The following is a 19,833-nucleotide window of genomic DNA, read 5'->3' on the forward strand; positions in this document are numbered from 1 at the left end:
CACTAAATTGGCAGGTGACTCGAAATATATACACATACACACTTTCCTTATCCCTAATCAGTTGGCAGATTAAATAATTTAGTTTGCAGCTAACTTTTTTCCCATTCACAAGGAGGAATATGGACTCTGCTGTGTCAGTAGTTGAGCGCTCTGATCTCATATTCAAGCCACTATGCCACTTTCACGATCCTGGTATATTAACTATCTTAAAATGTTTCAGGCACTGTGCTAAAATATAGCCAAATATTTCTACATTACAGCACCTTTCTTCGTAACCTTCCATTTTAATTATTTCTCCTACTTGGATAAATTGTTTCTGTTCTTTCAAAATGTACTACAACAAACTGTCTACCTTTATGCCCGTTGATGGTGGTGGCGGCTTTCTTAATCCATTATTACTTTAATCCTATCCTCATTACATTCTCTCCCCCCCCCCTTTTTTTTTTTTTTTTTTTTTTTTTTTTTTTTTGCAGTATTGCCAACTATTCATGCATATCTTTCTGATTTCAGTTTTAAAAATTCCCTTTGTCCCAATTTGCTTTCGTTTGGCAACTGGTCTTTGGCAGATCTGCTGTATACTAATGCATAAGTTGCTACTACTAGGAATAATTTATAATACATTAAAAAACAAATGTTGTAAGTTTCAGTCTCATTAACAAGACACATTTTCCAGATAAATGTTAAGTTCGGAGAGGGGTATAAAAGTTAGATCTAAGTAACAGCAATAATCGAATTGCATAGTTGGCAGGGCTCTATGGGCCATCTAATCCAATACCTTGCCTTGCTGTGAACTATATACCTGCTTCCCAAAAAGGCCATCCAAATTATAGTAGAGTCTCGCTTATCCAACATAAATGGGCCAGGAGAAGCTTGGATAAGCGAAAATGTTGGATAATAAGGAGGGATTAATGAAAAGCCTATTAAATGTCAAATTATGTTATGATTTTACAAATTAAGCACCAAATGTCATGTTTTACAATTCGACAGAAAAAGCAGTTCAATACATGATAACGTTATGTAGTTAAGCAAACAATGCACAAGTATCTATAATGACATAGAACAAAAATGTATGTATGTATATCTTATAAGACTCTCAAGAAAGTAATATACAACAGTATTTTATGCTCTCTATTGGAATAACTTGTCTGAGACTTTATAGCATTAAACAAAAATGTTATCAGCACATTATAAATAAATGTAGATTATCATGTCAACACAGAGAAATAAACAACAGACTAAAGGTAATAAAGTCCATCCTTTCCTGGAGTGAGATTTCAGTGAAGGAATTCAAAAGTCTCTATCTTTATCTTCAAAAGAATTCTTCTTTTGGCAAGACAGTCTCAAGGAATTCTTCTTAGGCAACAAAGTCTTTCTTAGGCAACAAAATCTCTACAAGGTCTCCCGGTATGTTATCCTTGTTTCGAACAATTATCTTCTTCAGGGTGTAGTCTGTTATCATATTATGCTTAGTGCACTAAATAAGGAGTAGAAATAACATACACAATAGATACATGAAACTCCCAAAATAACATTGCTAAAGAAACATTTTATAATGGCAGTAAAGAAACACGCTACTCTACTTACATTCTCTTCAGTAATACAGGCTCTGTTGCAGTAGGAGTTCTATAATGAGCAATGAGTCATAACTTGGCTGCCTCTTAAGTAGAACTACATCTCACAAGAAACAAGTGTATTCAATTTTGTCATTTAGTCCTTGAGGAACCAGTGTTTGTAGTTTAAAGATTCAAAAAGATTCCCTTTGCAGAAGGAGTTTTTTTACATCTGCATTTCGTCTGGGTAATATTTTTTCCAAAGCGCAAAATTTAAAGCTATGGTGTGTATGGGCTTTTTCATTAAAATGTACATATAGTGAAGAGTCAGTGGACCCATTCCTTATGCGTGAACAATGTTCATTTATCCTAATTTTAAGGGGTCTAGTGGTTATTCCAACATATAGTAGTTTGCAGGGGCATTCTAATAGGTAAACTACATTATCATTGGAACATGTTGTCAAGTGTTGTAATGTGACATTAATGTTGAGTGTTGGATGAGAGTATATTCTACTCTTAAGTGATTGCTGACAACAGTTACAGTGTCCACAGCTAGTGTGACCCCTAGTGGTAAGTTTATGGGATGTAGTAGGAGAGTTATATTCAGAATGGATCATGAGGTCCCTTAAATTTCTGGATCTTTTGTGGGCAATTATAGGTTTGTCTTTGCATCCAGGAATGTCCTGTAGTAAATGCCAGTGTTTTGAAATAATCTTAGTGATTTTGGATGAATATTGTGTCAATGTCAAAGGCCATATAATGCGGTTATTATGTTTTCTAGGGCGTTCCTGTAGTAATTCACCTCTGTTGATGGAGTTTGCCTTGCTCATGGCTGTGTTGAGTATCCTGTTAGGGTATCCTCTCTCTCTGAGTTGTTTTTTCAGGATACCTGCTGTAGATTCAAAGTCCTTTTGTGTGCTAGAATTACGTTTCAGTCTTAAAAACTGAGAAAATGGTAAATTAGATTTAAGAGAAAAGTGATGAAAGCTGGAAAAATGTAAAAAAGAATTCTTATCTGTAGGTTTACTATAATTTTTCACTAATAGTTTCTGACCATTTTTGAAAACCATGATGTCCAAAAAGTTAATATTAGTAGGGCTACAGTGGTGTGTAAATTTCATGTGTTTGTGTAGTGTATTAATCCAGCTGTAAAATAGGTCAGCTGCTTCCAATCATCTTGTGGGAGCAGTGATCAGAATATGGTCCACACAGAATATGGGAAGGGGTAGTTGCAGGATTCATATTTTTGTAACCAACCCTACAACATCAGGGGAAAGGCCCATTGTGAAAGCAGCAGTTTGCAGTACAATCGACACCCCGTATGTATGGACTCTGTATCCAGAGATACACCAATCATAACTCCAAAATATTTGGGGGGGAAATCCCAAAAGTAAATCTTGATTTTTCCATACACAGCACTATGCTGAAGTACTAGATTGGGGAGAGGGGGTGTCTAGTGGGGTTCCATGGCTAAGTGAGAATTTGAAGCCTTGGTCTCCCAGCATCCTAGGATGAGATTCAATTGTAGTAATAATACAGTTTGATATCACAGACTGTCCTGGTCTACTCATATTGCTTCTATTACTTTCAAAGTAAACAATTCAGCCATTTTGCGTTTTACTGCTGCTTAAGGGGAGCAGTTTATACCTTCGGCAACTAAAATCTTTAATGCTAAGATAGCTCCCCAGCTTCTTTATGCTTCCAGCATCTGGAGTGGTGGTTTAACATCAAAAATAGACCCAACAACAAACACAGTTTTTGAAGGCCCTTTTCCAGCTCCACAGATGTGTACCATCCTGTGTCTTATGACTTGAATCTGGGGCAGTACCCCTGTCAATAAAAGCCTGGTGATGGGCACAGTCACCTACGGATCCACAAGAATACTGATCCTGGAAGACTATCCTACTCGGCCAACGAGGGATCGCCTAAGTAAGTAAGGTGGTGGGCACTTAAATACTGGCTCAAGATCACAGTTTTTTGTTTAGGATCCAGTTTGATTCATCACTTAGCTCAGGATGAGTACACAAGATCGATTCTAAGACAATCTCCTCCATCGGTCTTTCCACATCCCTCCTAACTTATCTGGGTTTTGACATGGCTCTCAAATCAATCAGAGACTGTAGGACATTGCCTTTTATAAACTGCACTCTCATTCTTATGTATCTTGCTCCCCTAGTGCCCTGTCCATACATTATGTGGGCCTTTCCACACAGCAAACTATCTAAAGAACTTGACTGTGTCCAAATACCCTTGTCTATTTTCCAAAGCAAGGTGTAATGTGCTTCTGTCTGAATTGCTTTGTGGGAGATTTGTGGGTACCCCATATAATGAAAGATTCTGCCCATGTAACAAACAGGAAGTAGAATGCATTGAGTCACCCTAGGGGTGAGAAAAGCAGTATAGTAATACTGTAAATAATAAATAAATACCACATTCTACTATCATGCAGTTTCTATGTACAGACCCAAGCACACATAATCAACCTCCTACTAAGAAACTTACCAGCTAGTCCTGTGAAATTTTATGTGATGTTTCTACTTGGTGTCGACTTTTCCCATGTAACCTTGGTGGTTACCAAATTTCTTTCTGAGGCAGCTAGGATTAGACAGTTCCCAATTTTAGACACAAGCTGAAACATGCCAGCATTTCTTGCAGTCTTTTACTATGTTTTCAGCCAACATGTATTTTAAGCTGTTCTTAACTGTTGTAAATTTTACCCATCTCTGTGTTTAATCAACTGGATGTTGTTAATCTCATTAATCTGCATACTTTGTACACCTAAGATGCAATAAGGATCTTTGGACCATTATAGAATGTTGAAGAGGATATCACTTTAACTGCAATGACTCAGTGCTATGGAACCATGGAAGTTGTAGTTTTACAAGGTCTTTAGCATTTTCTGCCAAAGACTCCTGGTACCTCACCACACTGCAACTTCCATAATTACATAGAATTGAGCCATTGCAGTTAAAATGGTGTCAAACCACTTTCTACAGTGTAGATGTACCCCTGGCCCAGTATACACACGCTATTAGACCATGCTGGCTCCCAGAACATAGGGCTTTTAAATTGTCCAAATTGGTGCATATTTCTTTTTTTAAAGAGCCAGTTGTTAAGGCCAGAAAAAAATGGCTTTGGATAATCAGAAGGATATATGGGTGATATAAAGTGTAACTAAGAAAATACAAAGAACAAGAACATTAACAAGCCTTTGAACTGCAACAATTCACCTACTTAAGCTTGCATTTATTCTCATATGTAAACTAATTTGTTGCTTCGAGGACTTTGTATAAAAAGCCCTATACTGATAAACCTCAGTGAGGCTTTGAAAACCTATTACCAGACTTTAAAAATACATGCAGAAATTGTTCTCTGTGAACAGAAGATCTGTTTCTCTAAACTATAGCAATCTCCCCAATGTTTTCTACAAACTGTTTGCATTATGGTATTTTTGCAAACTGATACAAAACTCCTGAATTTGAGAGTCCAATGCTCAAGCTACTACACCATGCTGCTCATTATATGGTTAGAATTATAATATACAAAAGTAATTGAAATGATAACCCTACCATTTCCGATTGGTACAGAGCACTAGGAAATGCAATGCTAGAAATTGAGGGACTATAATAATGCTGAATGAATATTTGGAGCGAAAATGCCCTCTTTGTCCTCCCTAATGTTGTTACACTCTGCATGGAAGAGAAATGTATTTTTCTGATATTTCATTGCTGTGGAATCCTGGGAGCTGTAGTTTAGTGAGACAGAGAAGGCAAAAGATCTAAAGCTCTAATGATTCTGTAGTGTTGAATCATTGCCCTTAAAGTGATGTCAAACCATTATTTCTACAGTGCATATGCAGCCATGTGCTCCTGGAGTCTGCCCAAATAGAGATTTATAGTGTGGTTGCACCTACTGTATGAGGGACCCATCAGAATTTCAGGATCTTCCGAAGCAGTTTTCAAATTCAGGTTTACAACACACAATAAGGCATCAAAAAGCTCCCCTGTGTTGTGTCATGGGGATGTTGATGTGTGCTAACAAAACAGATTAATAACCTACTCCCATGAGCCCATGGGTGGCCTCTAGATGCATCTACAGGCATGGGCCTGTGACTTCAACTCCCAGCCAGTTTACCGGCCATTAGGAATTGTGGGAGTTAACTTCCAAAACACCTGAAGGGCTAACGTTTTCCCATGCCTGAGCTAAAAGTAAAGGTTAAGGTTTCCCATTGACATTAATTCTAGACATGTCCAACTCTGGGGGTGGTGGTGCTGATCTCCATTTCCAAGCCAAAGAGCCACCTCCAAGGTCATGTGGCCAGCATGACTGCATGGAGTGCTGTTACTTTCCCGTCGTGATACCTATTGATCTACTCACTTATGCATGTTTTCTAGGTTGGCAGAAGTTGGGGCTAACAGCAGGAGCTCACCCCACTCCCTGGATTCAAACTGCGGACCTTTTGGTCATCAAATTCAGCAGCTTGGTGATTTAACCCACTGCACCACTGTATAAATCATGCAGTTTGGTACTCCTTTGGCCTCTGTGGTTCAATGCTACAGAATGGGCCATAGTAGAGCAGTGGGTAAAACCACTATTTGCAGAAACTTGCTGACTGGAAGGTTGGCAATTCAAAACCGCAGGTCGGGGTGTGCTCCTGCTGTTAGCCCTAGCTCCTGCCAACCTAGCAGTTCAAAAACATGCAAATGTGAGTAAATAGGTACCGCCTCGGCGGGAAGATAACTGCGCTCCATGCAACCATGCCAGTAACATGACCAGGAGGTGTCTACGGCTCCTCAGCTTAGAAAAAGGATTAAGAGCACCTCCCTATGGCTGGAGTTGAGCATTGCCTCCAGACACCAGAGATGAAAGGGGAAGTCTTTGCCTTTGTGTATTTGTGTCATTGTGATTTCAGGGTGTAAAAAGGTATCAAATGTTTGCCTGTACATGTATATGTTGTAATCTGCTCTGAGTCCCCTTGGGGAGATAGAGTGGAATATAAATAAAGTGAATTATTATGATTAATCTATGAGACCCAGGATTCTGTAGTATTGAACCAGGACAGTTAAAGCAATGCCAAAAGGCATGATTTTTAGTATAAACCAGGCATGGACAAACTTCAGCCATCCAGGTGTTTTGGACTGGTATAGAATTACATTTTGACATGCAAAGTGGGGTCCACACTCTTGTTACCTCCCGAATAGATTACTGCAACGCACTCTATGTGGAGCTGCCTTTGAAGACTGTTCGGAAACTCCAACTAGGCCAACTGACATACAGGGAGCATGCCACCCCCTGGTTGTGTCAGCTCCACTGGCTGCCGGTCCATTTCCAAGAACAATTCAAAGTGCTGGTTGTAACCTATAAAGCCCTATAAGTTTCTGGCCGTTTACTTGTCCTAACGCATCTCCCTCTAAGTCCCACCTCGCAGTTTAAGATCATCTGGGGAGGCCCTGCTCTTACTCCCGCCAGCTTTGCAAATGCGTTTGGCAGGAATGAAAGGCAGGGCCTTCTTGGCAGTGGCCCCCTGCCTGTGGAACTCGCTTCCAACGAGATGAGATTGGCTTCATCCCTCCTGTCTTTTAGGAAGAAATTGAAGTCATGGCTCTGGGACCAGGCTTTTGGACAGCAGGCATAACAGCACTTTGGATGTGGAATCGGACTGGAATGGTGATACAGCTGACAATACTCTTTTATTGTTTTAATTAATGTTCTATTTATTGTTTTAACTGATGTTATATTATTACATTTGTTATATGTTGAGGCATCGAATTGTTGCCTAGTATAAGCCGCCCTGAGTCCCTCTTTGGGGGTTCAGAAGGACAGGGTAGAATTGCTGGAAATAATTAATAAATAAATTCATGTACTGACCCAGTTGTCTTGTGGGCTGTTTGGGAGATCAGTGATGGGATTAGGTATATAAACAGGCCTTTGGGGATCTTCCAAGTTCCTAAAGGCATTACATTCTGGACTAAAATGTCAAGAAGGTCAGCCCTTTGCACCCCTACTAAGACTTGTTCCTCTTCCAGAGCCAGCTGTTGGCTCCCAGTATTACTGTGGCTGAGATGAGAAAGGTGTCTAAAAGGAGCCAAGGTGAGATCAGGCTTCATCTCTCAAGAATGCTCTTTTTCTTTTCTTTTCTCAGGACTGCTTTGCCAGTGTTTTAGCTGGCTTTGAGGCCCAGTCAAGAGTCGCCTCTCCAGCCAAGGAAAGGGACTCCTGCGAGGAGAAGAAGACGACAAAAACCCTCCTCCTAAGCCCTTCTGCGCCTTAAGACGGACATTGGAGGGCTATTCTTGGTGGTGCTTAATCCATTGATCACTCTCGCAAGAGCCGCTGGACACACTTCCCTGACATTTTCGCCTTTTCTCCTGTTTGGAGCCTGAGCTGGTTGCCTCGGGGCAGCAGCGTGGGAAGCCACGGATTTCATTTCTCAAGCCAAGGCCCTTGCAGCGCGTGGCTTCCCACTGAGGACAGGGAAGAAGAGGGACTTCTTCAGAGAAGAAAAGGAGGGAAACTCCAAAGGATTTTGAGTGGGATGGATGCTTCCCAACCCAAGGCTCTTTCCTAAGCTTCTTCGGAGACTGAAGAGAGAGAAAGAAAGGATTTATCTCTCTCTCTCTCTCTCTCTCTCCTTTCCCTCCTTCTGCCTTTCCTTGGGAAGACGTTTCTCAGCCGGAAAGGATTTTTGCCTCTCAACAGAAAGGCTCTTGTGGCCTTTAAATTCTCGCCTCCACTGACCACAGAGAAGAAAAGGAGGGGAAGAAGAAAGATTTTTCTCTCTCGATTCTGTTTTTCCTGTTCTTCTGGAGAAGTTTCCCCACTGGAAAGAGACTTTCCTTCTCAGCCCAAGGCTCTTTTGGCATTTAAGCTCGTCCAGGAAGGAAAGGAGCTTCTTCAGAGACTAAAGGGAGAAGAAAGAAGGATTTGTGACTCTGTCATGCCTGCTTTTCCTTCTAGAGAAGTGTTTCCTGGAAAAGACATGGCTTTCCAAGCCATTTAAGCCCCTTCCGACAGGACAGGAAAGGAGAAAAGGACCTTCTTCAGCGGAAAAAAGGAGAGGAAAAAGAAAGGATTTGTCTTTCTCTCTCTCAGTCCTGCTTTTCCTGCTCTTTTGGAGAAGTTTCCTCTCTGGAAAGAGACTTTCCTTCCCAACCCAAGGCTTTTCTTGCACTTAAACTTCTCCAGGAAAGGAAGGAGCTTCTTCCCAGACTAAAGAGAGAAGAAGGAAGGATTTGTGTGTCTCTCGTTCCTGCTTTTCCTTCTGGAGAGGTGTTTTCTGGAAAGGACTTTGCTTTCTAACCCATTTAAGCTACTTCCAACAGGTCAGGAAAGGAGAAAAAGGGGCTTCTTCAGCGAAGAAAAGGAGAAGGATTTCTCTCTGTGTGTGTCTCTCTTTCTCTCTCGCCCTCTCAGTCCTGCTTTTCCTACTTGTCTGGAGAAGTTTCCCCGCTGGAAAGAGACTTTCCTTCTCAGCCCAAGGCTCTTCTGGCACTTAAGCTCCTTCAGGAAAGGAAAGGGGGTTCTTCAGAAACTAAAGAGAGAAGAAGGAAGCATTTGTGTCTCTCTCGTTCCTGCTTTTCCTTCTCTTCTGGATAAGTTTCTTTACTGGAAAGAGACTTTGCTTCTCAGCCCAGGGCTCTTCTGGCACTTCATCTCCTTCAGGAAAGGAAAAGAGCTTCTTCGGAGACTAAAGAGAGAAGGATTTGTGCCTCTGTGCTTTCCTGTCTGGAGACGTTTCCCCGCTGGAAAGGTTCGCCCAAGCTCCTCTGGCAGGTGGCAGTCTATTAGGGGGCCCCCCTTCGCTGCTGCCCCTCCTCGCCTCCGTCTCTCTCCACCCCTGGGAAGGAGGAGGAGGAGGAGGAGGATGGTGGACCTCTTCAGCGGGCGCCTGCTGGTGAACCGCCAGGGCCGGGCGGTGGAGCCGGAGCCGGCGCTGGAGAACAAGGTGGTGGGCTTGTACTTCGCCGCCGCCTGGTGCTCGCTCTGCCGCGAGTTCACCCCGGTCCTGGGCGACTTCTACGGCGAGCTGGTGTCGGAGGCCAGCCCCGCCGCCCCCTTCGAGGTGGTCTTCATCTCCTCCGACCGCAGCCCCGAGGAGATGGCCCAGCACATGCAGGGCGCGCACGGAGACTGGCTGGCCCTGCCCTTCCACGACCCGCTCCGGCAGTGAGTAGCAGCCAGCAGGGGCCAAAGGGAGGGAGGGAGGAAAGGGAAGCAGGGCCACCACTTGGGGTCCCTCGCTATCCCCTGGGATCGGGGGCCAAGGATATCACCATCCACGGATGCAGTCCCCAGGTTATGGACAAGATCCCTTCTGTGGGTTTGTCCTTAAGTTGAATTTGTTTATAAGTCGGGCACAGGTACATTTTTAACAGCCCAAGGCCCTTTCCTTTCCCTCCTCAGCTGGAAAAGGAAGGGACCTGAGGCTGTTAGGAATTGTGGGAGTTGAAATCCAAAACACCCAAAGGGCTGAAGTTTATCCATGCTTGGTCAAGGGCAACTGATTAAAAAACTGTCTGGGTGACAGTTGCCAGTCGGATTCTGGCTGGTTGAAATAAGGACCTACAGCTATGGTTTTAAAGGTAATGATCAATACTTTGTACTTAATTATCTGACAACCATAAGTCGAAAGGGGTCTTGAAGGCCCTAAGTATCCACTGGAATTTGGTTTCAAGATGGATGAACACGTCCCATTATATTAATGGTCCAGTAAAATGGTGTTGCTTATATAAAATGGCAAAAAGGCTTGTTTTTTGGAATTTAAAATATGTATTTTCAAGTCATGGATGCAAAATCCATGGATACAGCGGACCAAATTTATACACATGCACAAAGGTCAGAAGAAAGGGAAAGAGAGCTGGCACTGGTTTCCCACATTCATATAAAATGTGTTTGCTGGGAAGGGAGGTTCTTTAATGTCCTCTTTGCCATTGGTTTCCTAGAGGTTCAAGGTGCATACCTTAAAATGCAATTCCAGATTCATGGGAGGAGTGATGACAACCAGACTAAGAAGTTTGCACCTACGTTTTCCTCTTTTCCACACAGCTGAATAAAATGCCACATTTTCTGCTTTGAACTGGAATATATGGCAGTGTGGACTCAGATTACCCAGTTCAAAGCGGATATTGTGGGATTTACTGCCTTGATCTTCTGGGTTGTATGGCTGTGTGGAAGGGCCCTTAGCCTCCATGTTTCTTACTTGAGTGCTATATGTCCAGCTACGGTTGAGACATCATGTTTCATGCTAAATGACATGAACAGGTTGTGTTTCTTATGACATCAGAAAGGGCCACTTATAGTATTTAGGTTCTGGCCTTGGAGTCTCAGGGATTGGGATAATTGATCTGTCCTCTGCTTCCCTAGAAGTTAGGACCAGATCCAGTGGCTTTATGATAGAGAAGAAGAGATTTTTATTAAGAAATTCTTGACAAAGTGGTTCTACGATAGAATCAATTGCCTAGAGAAGTGTTGGGATCTCTTTCTCTTGGTGGCTTGAAAAAGATAATGAACAACCTCTTGGATATACTTTAGCTGCAGATCTTGCATTAAGCAGAGGTTTTGACCCAAAAACCACTCAAAGTCCAAGACATCTAGAGTATCAAAGTTTGGGAACCACTGCTCTAGTTTAAAGAAACAGCTGGAATAAGGCCTGTGGTATCTCGTATAGTATAAGGGAGATTGTGTTGCCTTTAGGCTGTATTGGAGCCATCCAACACTTTAATGCAAAAACTTGCTTTCAAAAAAATCCAGTTCTGGTTTTAAATTGACACTTCATCTTGAGTATGTGTCATTATTTATCACATTCTCTGTGGAGCAACAGAAGAGTGTTTGTCTCATGTTATCCTCCCAGCACTCCTTTAAGTATCAGTTTGGTATCATTTGACATGCCCAATCAGTTTAATGGATTACTTAGGTTTTGAATCCCATTCTCCCTGCTTCTGTTTATCTAGCCACTATAATATCATATTTGCTCTCAGTGGTGCTTACTTTCTCATCAGTGGGTTTAAAGTCAGATGAGTACAGGTAGGATTTCTGGGTTTGCTTTTAAAAAAAAAGTCCAAATTGGTTTAGTAATGTAATATCCTGTTTCTGCTGATATAGCTGACAAAGTTCCAGGTGGAAATAGACATGCTGTGAGTGATTTACACTTTTTAATGCAATGCACTCCTGTACATTGGTGAAAAGCCTACAAAAATGGTGCTGTGGGGAGATAGGATGGGTTTGCCATTTGAAGCTGAGACTGTTTCCTCCCCTTCCCTTTGTTGATAAAGCTTGGTCTGGATTGTTATAGGGATGTGAAATATAAATGATAAAACATACAAACATTATAAAATGGGCTTTGGAAAGGGAACTGGTGAAGTTATTTAATCAATAATTCTTCTTGTGACCATGTTGCTCCACATGGTGTTAACTTTGCCCCAAGATGTAGACACAAATTACTGTGTGAAGAGAAGCCATTTTGCTTGCAGCTATAGCAAGGAACTTGGAACCAGAGTGATTAATCTCTCCTTTGCTTGAGTTCTTAGCAGAGATAATAGCTCCTGAACTCATTTTGCCCTCCAGTTTGTCTGGATAATCCAGGACCCATCCAGAGGTTGGGGTGAGTTCATTGCACAGAGATAGAAAGGTTGTAGTGTTCACAATTCACCTCACAGTGCATCTTGAAATGAATAAATAACAATATGTGTGGGCAAAAATACTGCTTGATATGTAAAGTTTTGGTGTCCTGGCCTTTAGGGCATAAACCTGCATTGACTTTGCATATGAGTGAGGAATGCTTTGTCTGTGTGTTCATATAAATTTATGCCACATCCCTATTACATGGTCTATGATAGTGCAACCCTTGGTTATGCCAGTTTAAGTACTTTTAGATAAGTTGCATACGAAGGGTTTTTTTCTTTAAAAAATTATATGTAGATACATAGTATTAGAAGAGGATTTGAAAAACGTAGCATGGAAAGAGGAGGAAGGGATGATAGCAGGAATTGAGAGAAGTAATGAAAATTAAGACCAAGTCAAACATTGAGGGTTACATACAGAGATTGTTTTGTTCTTGAGTCTCTTAATGGACAGAGTATCTCCTAGCATCACACTTTTGACATAACTGCACTATTGCTCATTGTCCATAAGGGTGACTGGACACCTGTCAGATGGCATTGTGCTGCTGAGTTTTAAGACAGCATTTATCACCATCATGAACAAGAAAGAAACTTGCTACTTTTTTCTTAGTTGTGCTGTGGCAGCCATTTGGCATTCAGGTGGGCCCTTACAACCAGTTTTGATAGAAGGGGATGTTGCTGTCTGGCTGCCATTGCAAAGTCAAGAAAGAAGTAGCCCCTCTTCACCCCTTGGATAACCAAAATAATCTAGTGAGCCAATAGGATCATGGCCCATAACAAACATAACTGTTCATTATGGTGAGGTTTCTACAATATCAGTGCTTTTACTCACTCAAAAATATTCCTCCATGAAAAGTTTGTGGGGTTCCCCAATGTGATTCTGTGTCATAGTCAAAAAGCTAGATTTTCTTTTATCCACAGTTTCGGGTACCCTTAGTGGAGTCTTGGAACATCACAGATAAAGGACTCATACAGTATTTTCTATTTAATTGATTGTTTAACTTTTTGTATAATGTAAATATTTTAAAGAGAAGCATGATTTGGCGGTTTTGAGCTTGAGACTGTGATTCTAGGAAACCAGGGTTCTAATCTTTGTTCTGGCATGGAAAACCACTGGATGGCTTTGGGCAAATCACACTCTCTCAGCCATCGAAGAAGGCAAAGGCAAACCTCATCTGAAAAAAAATCTTGCCAAGAAAATCCTGTTATAGGTTTGCCTTAGGGTTGCCATAAGTTAGAAACAACTTGAAGTCACACACACACACACAAACCAGCAACAATAAAAGTCGTATCTGTCTAAATTTAACTGTCTTGAATAAAATGGTGGTAGGGATGGTGATGATAATAGTATTTTGCAGCACAATACTACACTTCTGCCTCCTCCAGGTGCTCAGAATAAAAGTATCTAAGGTGACAGTTAAGGATGTGAAGGACTGATTTTTTCCCCGAAATGGGTGACAATATTATGTATTATTTCCTGATTGTGACACTATAGTATTTGTGTGTGAGAGAAGGGGGATGGCAAGAGGGAGAGAAACTGTTACTAAGATTTGTTTAACTTTTAACAGAAGTCATGCATTCAAGTTTAGCAGGGTTAGAGAAATTTCACTGGCACCAGTGAAATTATTATTTCTTATTGACATGTTTCAGGGATGGAGTTTGAGAGTCAGTAACAAACAAGAAGAGCACACTCTTTCTCCCTTAACTTCCCCTTATGGTAATTATTCTTCCCTCCTCCTCCAAATAAAGAAATCTTAGTGGTATCAATGGATTTTTTTTTCCATTTTAACTGCTGGGAGGAAAATGGGAAGGTCACCTTCGCTGTCAGTTACAATCTCCCTTAACAATTTCCTGTTGTGTGGCACTGAAGTCTGTTCAACTGCTTTCCAAAGTCACTCTTTAATCATATCTTATTCTTCATATATCCGGAATTTTACTGAGGGGTATTTGTGTGACATACATTTATTCTATATTTCCAAAACCGGAGAAGCAGCAGTCTAACAAAAGAGTTAAGACTTTTATACATTCATTCACCAATTCACTTTTTAAATAAATTGCACAGTATCATTTGTTTCTTACGATAATTTAACATAAATCTACCTGTTTTCCAAAATCAGAAGTGGTGGCATCCCAGAAGTCCCATGAAAATAACTTCTTCAAGGTCTGAGACAGAAGGAAACTTTCTGTGTGACAGAGAAGATGGAAAGAAAAGTTGTCATAGTTTGCTGTTGCTAGTTTCTATCATGTTCTCTTCATCATTTCATGCTATCTATTAATATTTTTCCATATACAAAAAACTTACATATGCTTCAATCAAACAACAGGGAAAGAAAGAAATAGATAAAAGTAATAAAAAGGCAGTCCCTGAGTAATAAGCATCCTCCTTACATCCAATGCCTAGTTACAATCAGGGGGTGAGATAACAGGGATTGACAGGAAATCTAGTCCTAGGAAGGGAAATGCACTCCTGAAAGAGTTATCACAGGGGGATGGTGTCTCCACTGAAGCTTTATCAGCAATCCATGTTTCTACAACAATCCAAAATGTTCAAAATCCAATTGTCACAGGGACAGAAAGTGAGGTGAATAGGGACACAGACAGCAAAAAAAATATTGCAGGCATGTTAATCCTTCTCTGTGGTATCCGAAACAAAAAACAATATTTTTAGCTGGTTACAATTTAAAATGTTCCAGTGTAAAATGTACATACAAATTCAATTTAAGAACAAACCAACAGAACGCTGACATTTGTCTGCTTCTCTTCCCAAGAGATTTGCAGGATTTTCCAGAGGCAACGCTGATGGAATCGTTCTAGGAGTTGCATGTGACGTGTATAGAGAGTCCACGTTTCGCAGACATATAGCAGGGTTGGGAGGACAATAGCTTTATAAACAAGCACCTTGGTATCCCTACGGATGTCCCAGTCCTTAAACACTCTCTGCTTCATTTGGAATGCTTCATTTGGAAAAACGCTGCGCCTGTTACACCATTAAACTGTATCTCTGGCATTGGGGAGGGATTGGCTGGTGACTGCTGAAAGAGCACTTTGGTTTTCTCGATGTTCAATGACAGGCCGAGCTAGTCGTATGCTTCTGAGAAAGCGTTCAGAGTGTTATGTAGATCTTCTTCTGAATGCGCACAGATGACGTCATCAGCATACTGGAGTTCTATAACAGATGTTATTGTAACCTTGGTTTTGGCTTTCAGTCTGCTGAGGTTAAATATCTTGCCATCTTTCCTCACATTAGCCAGTCTTATTTCTCATTTTAAGCTATCTCACGGGATTTATAGCAGATAAACCCGTTCCATTTTGAATCCCTAGGACAGTGGTTCTCAACCTGTGAGTCCCCAAATGTTTGAGCCTACAATTCCCAGAAATCAAGGTGCTATTTACACCACAGAATTATAGCACTGTGATGTCATGTTTCCATACTCTGGAATCCTGGGATATGTAGTTTAGGGGGAGGCTTTACAATTCTCAACCAGGTCTAGTCTCCTATCAGACTATACATTCTAGGACTCCATGGACCATGGACATTAAAATAGAATAACCACATTATAAGTGTGAACGACTTCTTAAGAATCTTAACTGTCAGTCCGTCTGAAGCTTCCTTACAAGACATGTTCTTGGTACCAAGGATACAAAATTAGTTTTATCATATATGGAGCTGCTTCAACAACTTTAGTTTTCTTGTTCTAAAATCCCCCCGAGGTAAACTTGTGCTTCTGTTGTTTCTTATAGGCCATCCCCAGTGGTGCTCACAACAACAAGTTATATAATTCTGAGTCACCTGATATTTTTTATCAGCTTCATTTTCCAGTTGATGCTTTCTTGAGCTACTTTTGAACTCAGCAAGTAGGGACAGGGACAAACAGGAAAAGATGAAAGAAACAAAGTAACAGGAATTGATTGAGAACAGCCAGTATCAAATAATGCTCTATTCTATACTGTTACCTGTAAAGGTAATTGAAGCAGGAATTGGGATAACTGTATGGATTTAATAGGCCTCAAATCACAGTTTCAGACCATGACAGAGTTACCCTTCTTATGGTCTTAATTGTAATTTCACGTGGGCCTAAGCCTCATTTCAAATGCATTCCTTAGTCAGATAACCTCAGAAAAAGAGTAATATGTCTCCTTGACAGTGAGCCTTTGACTATAAAGGAGGGATCCCTGACTCCCTTCTAACCATTGAGATATTGCCCTGGCAAAGTGGGAATCTCAGCAGAAGGGAAAAAAAGCTTGCATAGTCTTTATTGAGGTTTGCTCCTGAGCATTGCTTATCCACATATTGCCATGTCCACACTACACTACACAAAGCAGTGAGATGCCACTTGAATTGCCATGACTCCATCCTGTACAATCCTAGTAGATCCATGTGAGGAAGCTGGAATTCTCTATTAGCACAATATAGTGCCCATTCCTACACAACAGCTGGAGGGTAATGTGGGCCCAAAATATATGGAGGACACTAGATTGTCTGGCAGCATTGTCTTTTGAGTCTAGAGTTTGCTAAATTAGACATTGGTGCATCCATTGTTCATACTGAGTTCATACTGATTGAAAGGCCCTACATCAGTGTTGCTGTAGGACCTTTCAATCCCAAATTCCAGGAATTAAATCTGGGATATCTTGTGTGTAGCATATCTAAACTATATCATTTTAACCACAAGTTTGTGCAGGTCAGTTCTGCATGTCTTTTAGAGATGGTTCACAAATCTTGTGTTCTCAACTTCATCCAATACGTGGTTAACAGTTAGAAAGACTGAACCATGCAATTATTCCTTTACCTCTCCTTTGTGACATAATTGAAATTTTGGGGGATGTAATATTCTACCTATCTTCATTTTCTTCTATCTTGTGTTCACCTTATAAGCATACCTGTTCATGATGCTATACATTACCCGTTATCTATCCTTCCATACCACACAAATATAGTACTTTAACTGCCATAGCAAGATCTGTGGGAGACTTGTGGCTAGTTATTTGGTAAAGCACTACATCTCTCTGGCTGAGAATACTAAGTATTCCTCTTTAAACTACAAATCTAGAATTCCATAAATTGCCCTAAGGGCAGTTAAAGTAGAATATTTTTCTATAATTGTATAGTAAGAAAGCATCCTAAGGTTTAAAATGTATAGTACTATGAGGCCATGACTCCATTTTCATATTCTGAGAGCAGAGGAGTATTAAACAGGAGTATTATTCTGACCAATTAATAGGTCCCCACAGATTGTGTAAGGCATTGTTATAAGTCTACCATGGTTATTGAGACTAGTACAACATAATTACAAGTGCAAAACACAATAACCAAGCATTTTATCATAGCCACAGAATATGTTTTAAGTCACAAAACTCATAACATGCACCAAATCAGTGTGATATGGTAGTTAGCCCATGTCATTACACAGACATAGCAGTTGATGGTGACCCCTCTTGAGCTGATCTATTTCCTTATGGTATGGGGCACATCTACATTGACCATTTAATGTGGACCTTTAAACCAGGATAAGCTGGGGGATACTCCAAAAATAGATGCTCCCTTGATAAAGTCGGAAGAAGCAGTGCTGTGTATGTCACTTTGAGGTTACAGGGCAGAAATGTGCCTAATAAATATATGGAGCATATTATCCAGAAATAAGCAATTGTTAAATGGACAGGCTAGAAAAATGTACCCATTTTAGAAATGGAACACATCTGAAACAAGTAAAGGTTGAAAATTGAGGTCCCCAGAGGCTAATAGCTAGGTTGCCTGGATCCACTCTATAAATAACTTCTTACTCCTGCCTTCCTGAGGTTCTTTGGATTTGACATTTGGAATTAAAGCGCAGCTCCTTGTTTTGTTTGCAGCCTCATAGTTAGGCTGCAGTGCTATTACTTCTGACTAAAGATGTGTGGGATTCTGATTGCTGCAAAATCAGGGGTTGCCCTTATGAATATTGAAAACTTTGTGTCTTCATAGAAAAAGTGTGCAATTTGTTATTGAGAATTGCCATCTTAAATCATATATATAAACACAGTTTTATTTTTTACAATACCACTTTTAAAATAAAAAATAATGATGCAAGTCTCTTTTAAGAATAATTATTTTTGTATCTTGATTACTTGTGTGGTTCATAATGGTGTGTTTAACTTTTCTTTTCTCTTTATTTACAGTGAGTTGAAAAAGAAATACAACATCACAGCTATTCCTAAACTTGTGATTGTTAAACAAACTGGAGAAGTCATTACTGATAAAGGAAGGAAACAGATCCGCGAAAGAGGGCTCAATTGTTTCCGAAACTGGCTTGAAGGGGCCAATGTCTTTCAGAATTTCTCTAGCTGAACTGGGATGAAACTTGCAGAAATGATAGCTTTGCTACACCTTTCATACATTCAGAGGTCCCATTGTTACAACTACCACAAACAGAGGAAATTGCATTGTTCTTGGTTTAGATTTGTTTTGCTTTAATTTGGTTTTGGCTGCAATAGTTCAACATAAGTTTCCATGATGCACTTGTCTTTCTGTTCCATATTATTGTTACTCCTATTTATATTCCACAGAAAATAACCAAAGCAGTTCAAACATTACTGAACAATTTGATAAAGATCAGCTTTGCCTCACGGAGGTTATAAAGACTGCCCTCTCAAATCTATGCAAGCTTTTATTTTTTTCAAAGCAAAATATACACGTCAGGGAAAACTTTATATTTCTTGACAACACAATGTTGGTCTATAATTTTCTTATATATATGAGAGAGTACTTGCTTTATTAAACCTGTTTGTAGTTTACCTGCATGTCCCTGTCTTTTTTCATGATATACAACAGCTGAACATGGAAATATGCAGCTCTACTGAATCTTTTATTGGTGTTACCAAAATCCAGTGATTTATTTCTAGTGGGTGTTATTGTTATTGTTTCCAACAGAAGCAACAAATTCCCAAAAAAGCAGCAGAAGGCTGGGAAAATAATCTCAAGAAGGGTTTGGTTGCCCCTAAGACGTGCCATAGTGAACAGACTCCTGGTTCTGCTGGCACTGGATGCATAAGTACACCTTTAGATTTTGAGCTCATGCTTTAAGAGAAATACTTGGGGCTATTTATAGATTTTTCTTTTCCTGGTTTATTTGTGTTCTTATCAAGGCCTGGTGTTCTGTTATATACAGAAGTTCAACAAAAAAGGGCTCAAACTATATTCAAGTATGTAATAGATACACCAAATCTGTGCCAAGAAGGTACATCATACCATGTGTGTTTATATATTTACATTGTGCTTCGGGTAAGTCAGAAACCCGATAAAATAATTTTTCTCTTTTATGCATCAAAATCGCTGGACTTTTTACTCATTGAGAATATTTGATTTCTTGAGAAATCCTAATATTAAAAATCCAAATATTTCCAAATATAATTCCTTTTACCACTCAAAACCAAAATCACATTTGTCAGTTTCTAGCATCTACTCCAAAATTTCTGTGAAACGTGTTCAGAATAATGCTGAAAATAATCAAGCAGCTGTATCTGCAATTAACTATCAAAAAGGGGTAGAACTACTTGCCTTTCTGGAAACAGATGTAACACATATTTGAGAAAAGTACATCGATCAAACATCATTAATTCCCTCTACTCCATCAACCGTGTTCAAAATAAAAGTTCAAAATAGATCTTGGCATAATTTCTAAACTAAA

At 40.2% G+C, this 19,833-nt stretch overlaps 1 protein-coding gene across 1 annotated transcript; it reads left to right on the plus strand.

Annotated features, from left to right (window-relative positions):
- Window positions 1–7,621: 7,621 nt before the first annotated feature.
- On the plus strand, window positions 7,622–18,940 carry NXNL2 (nucleoredoxin like 2). Its single transcript, XM_060762041.2, has 2 exons — window positions 7,622–9,716; window positions 18,326–18,940. The coding sequence occupies exons 1-2, from the start codon at window positions 9,415–9,417 to the stop codon at window positions 18,492–18,494; spliced, it is 471 nt and encodes a 156-aa protein (XP_060618024.1). The 5' UTR covers window positions 7,622–9,414; the 3' UTR covers window positions 18,495–18,940.
- The last annotated feature ends 893 nt before the right edge of the window (window positions 18,941–19,833 follow it).

This window comes from Anolis sagrei, chromosome 2 (assembly GCF_037176765.1).
Source record: "Anolis sagrei isolate rAnoSag1 chromosome 2, rAnoSag1.mat, whole genome shotgun sequence".
Taxonomy (NCBI): domain Eukaryota; kingdom Metazoa; phylum Chordata; class Lepidosauria; order Squamata; family Dactyloidae; genus Anolis; species Anolis sagrei.

What these genes read in the sequence shown, in the direction of transcription:
- NXNL2 (XM_060762041.2), top strand. Translation starts at nt 9,415, where the DNA reads ATGGTGGACCTCTTCAGCGGGCGCCTGCTGGTGAACCGCCAGGGCCGG. An exon ending in TTCCACGACCCGCTCCGGCA is followed by an intron (nt 9,717 to 18,325) that starts GTGAGTAGCAGC and finishes CTTTATTTACAG; the next exon opens with TGAGTTGAAAAAGAAATACA.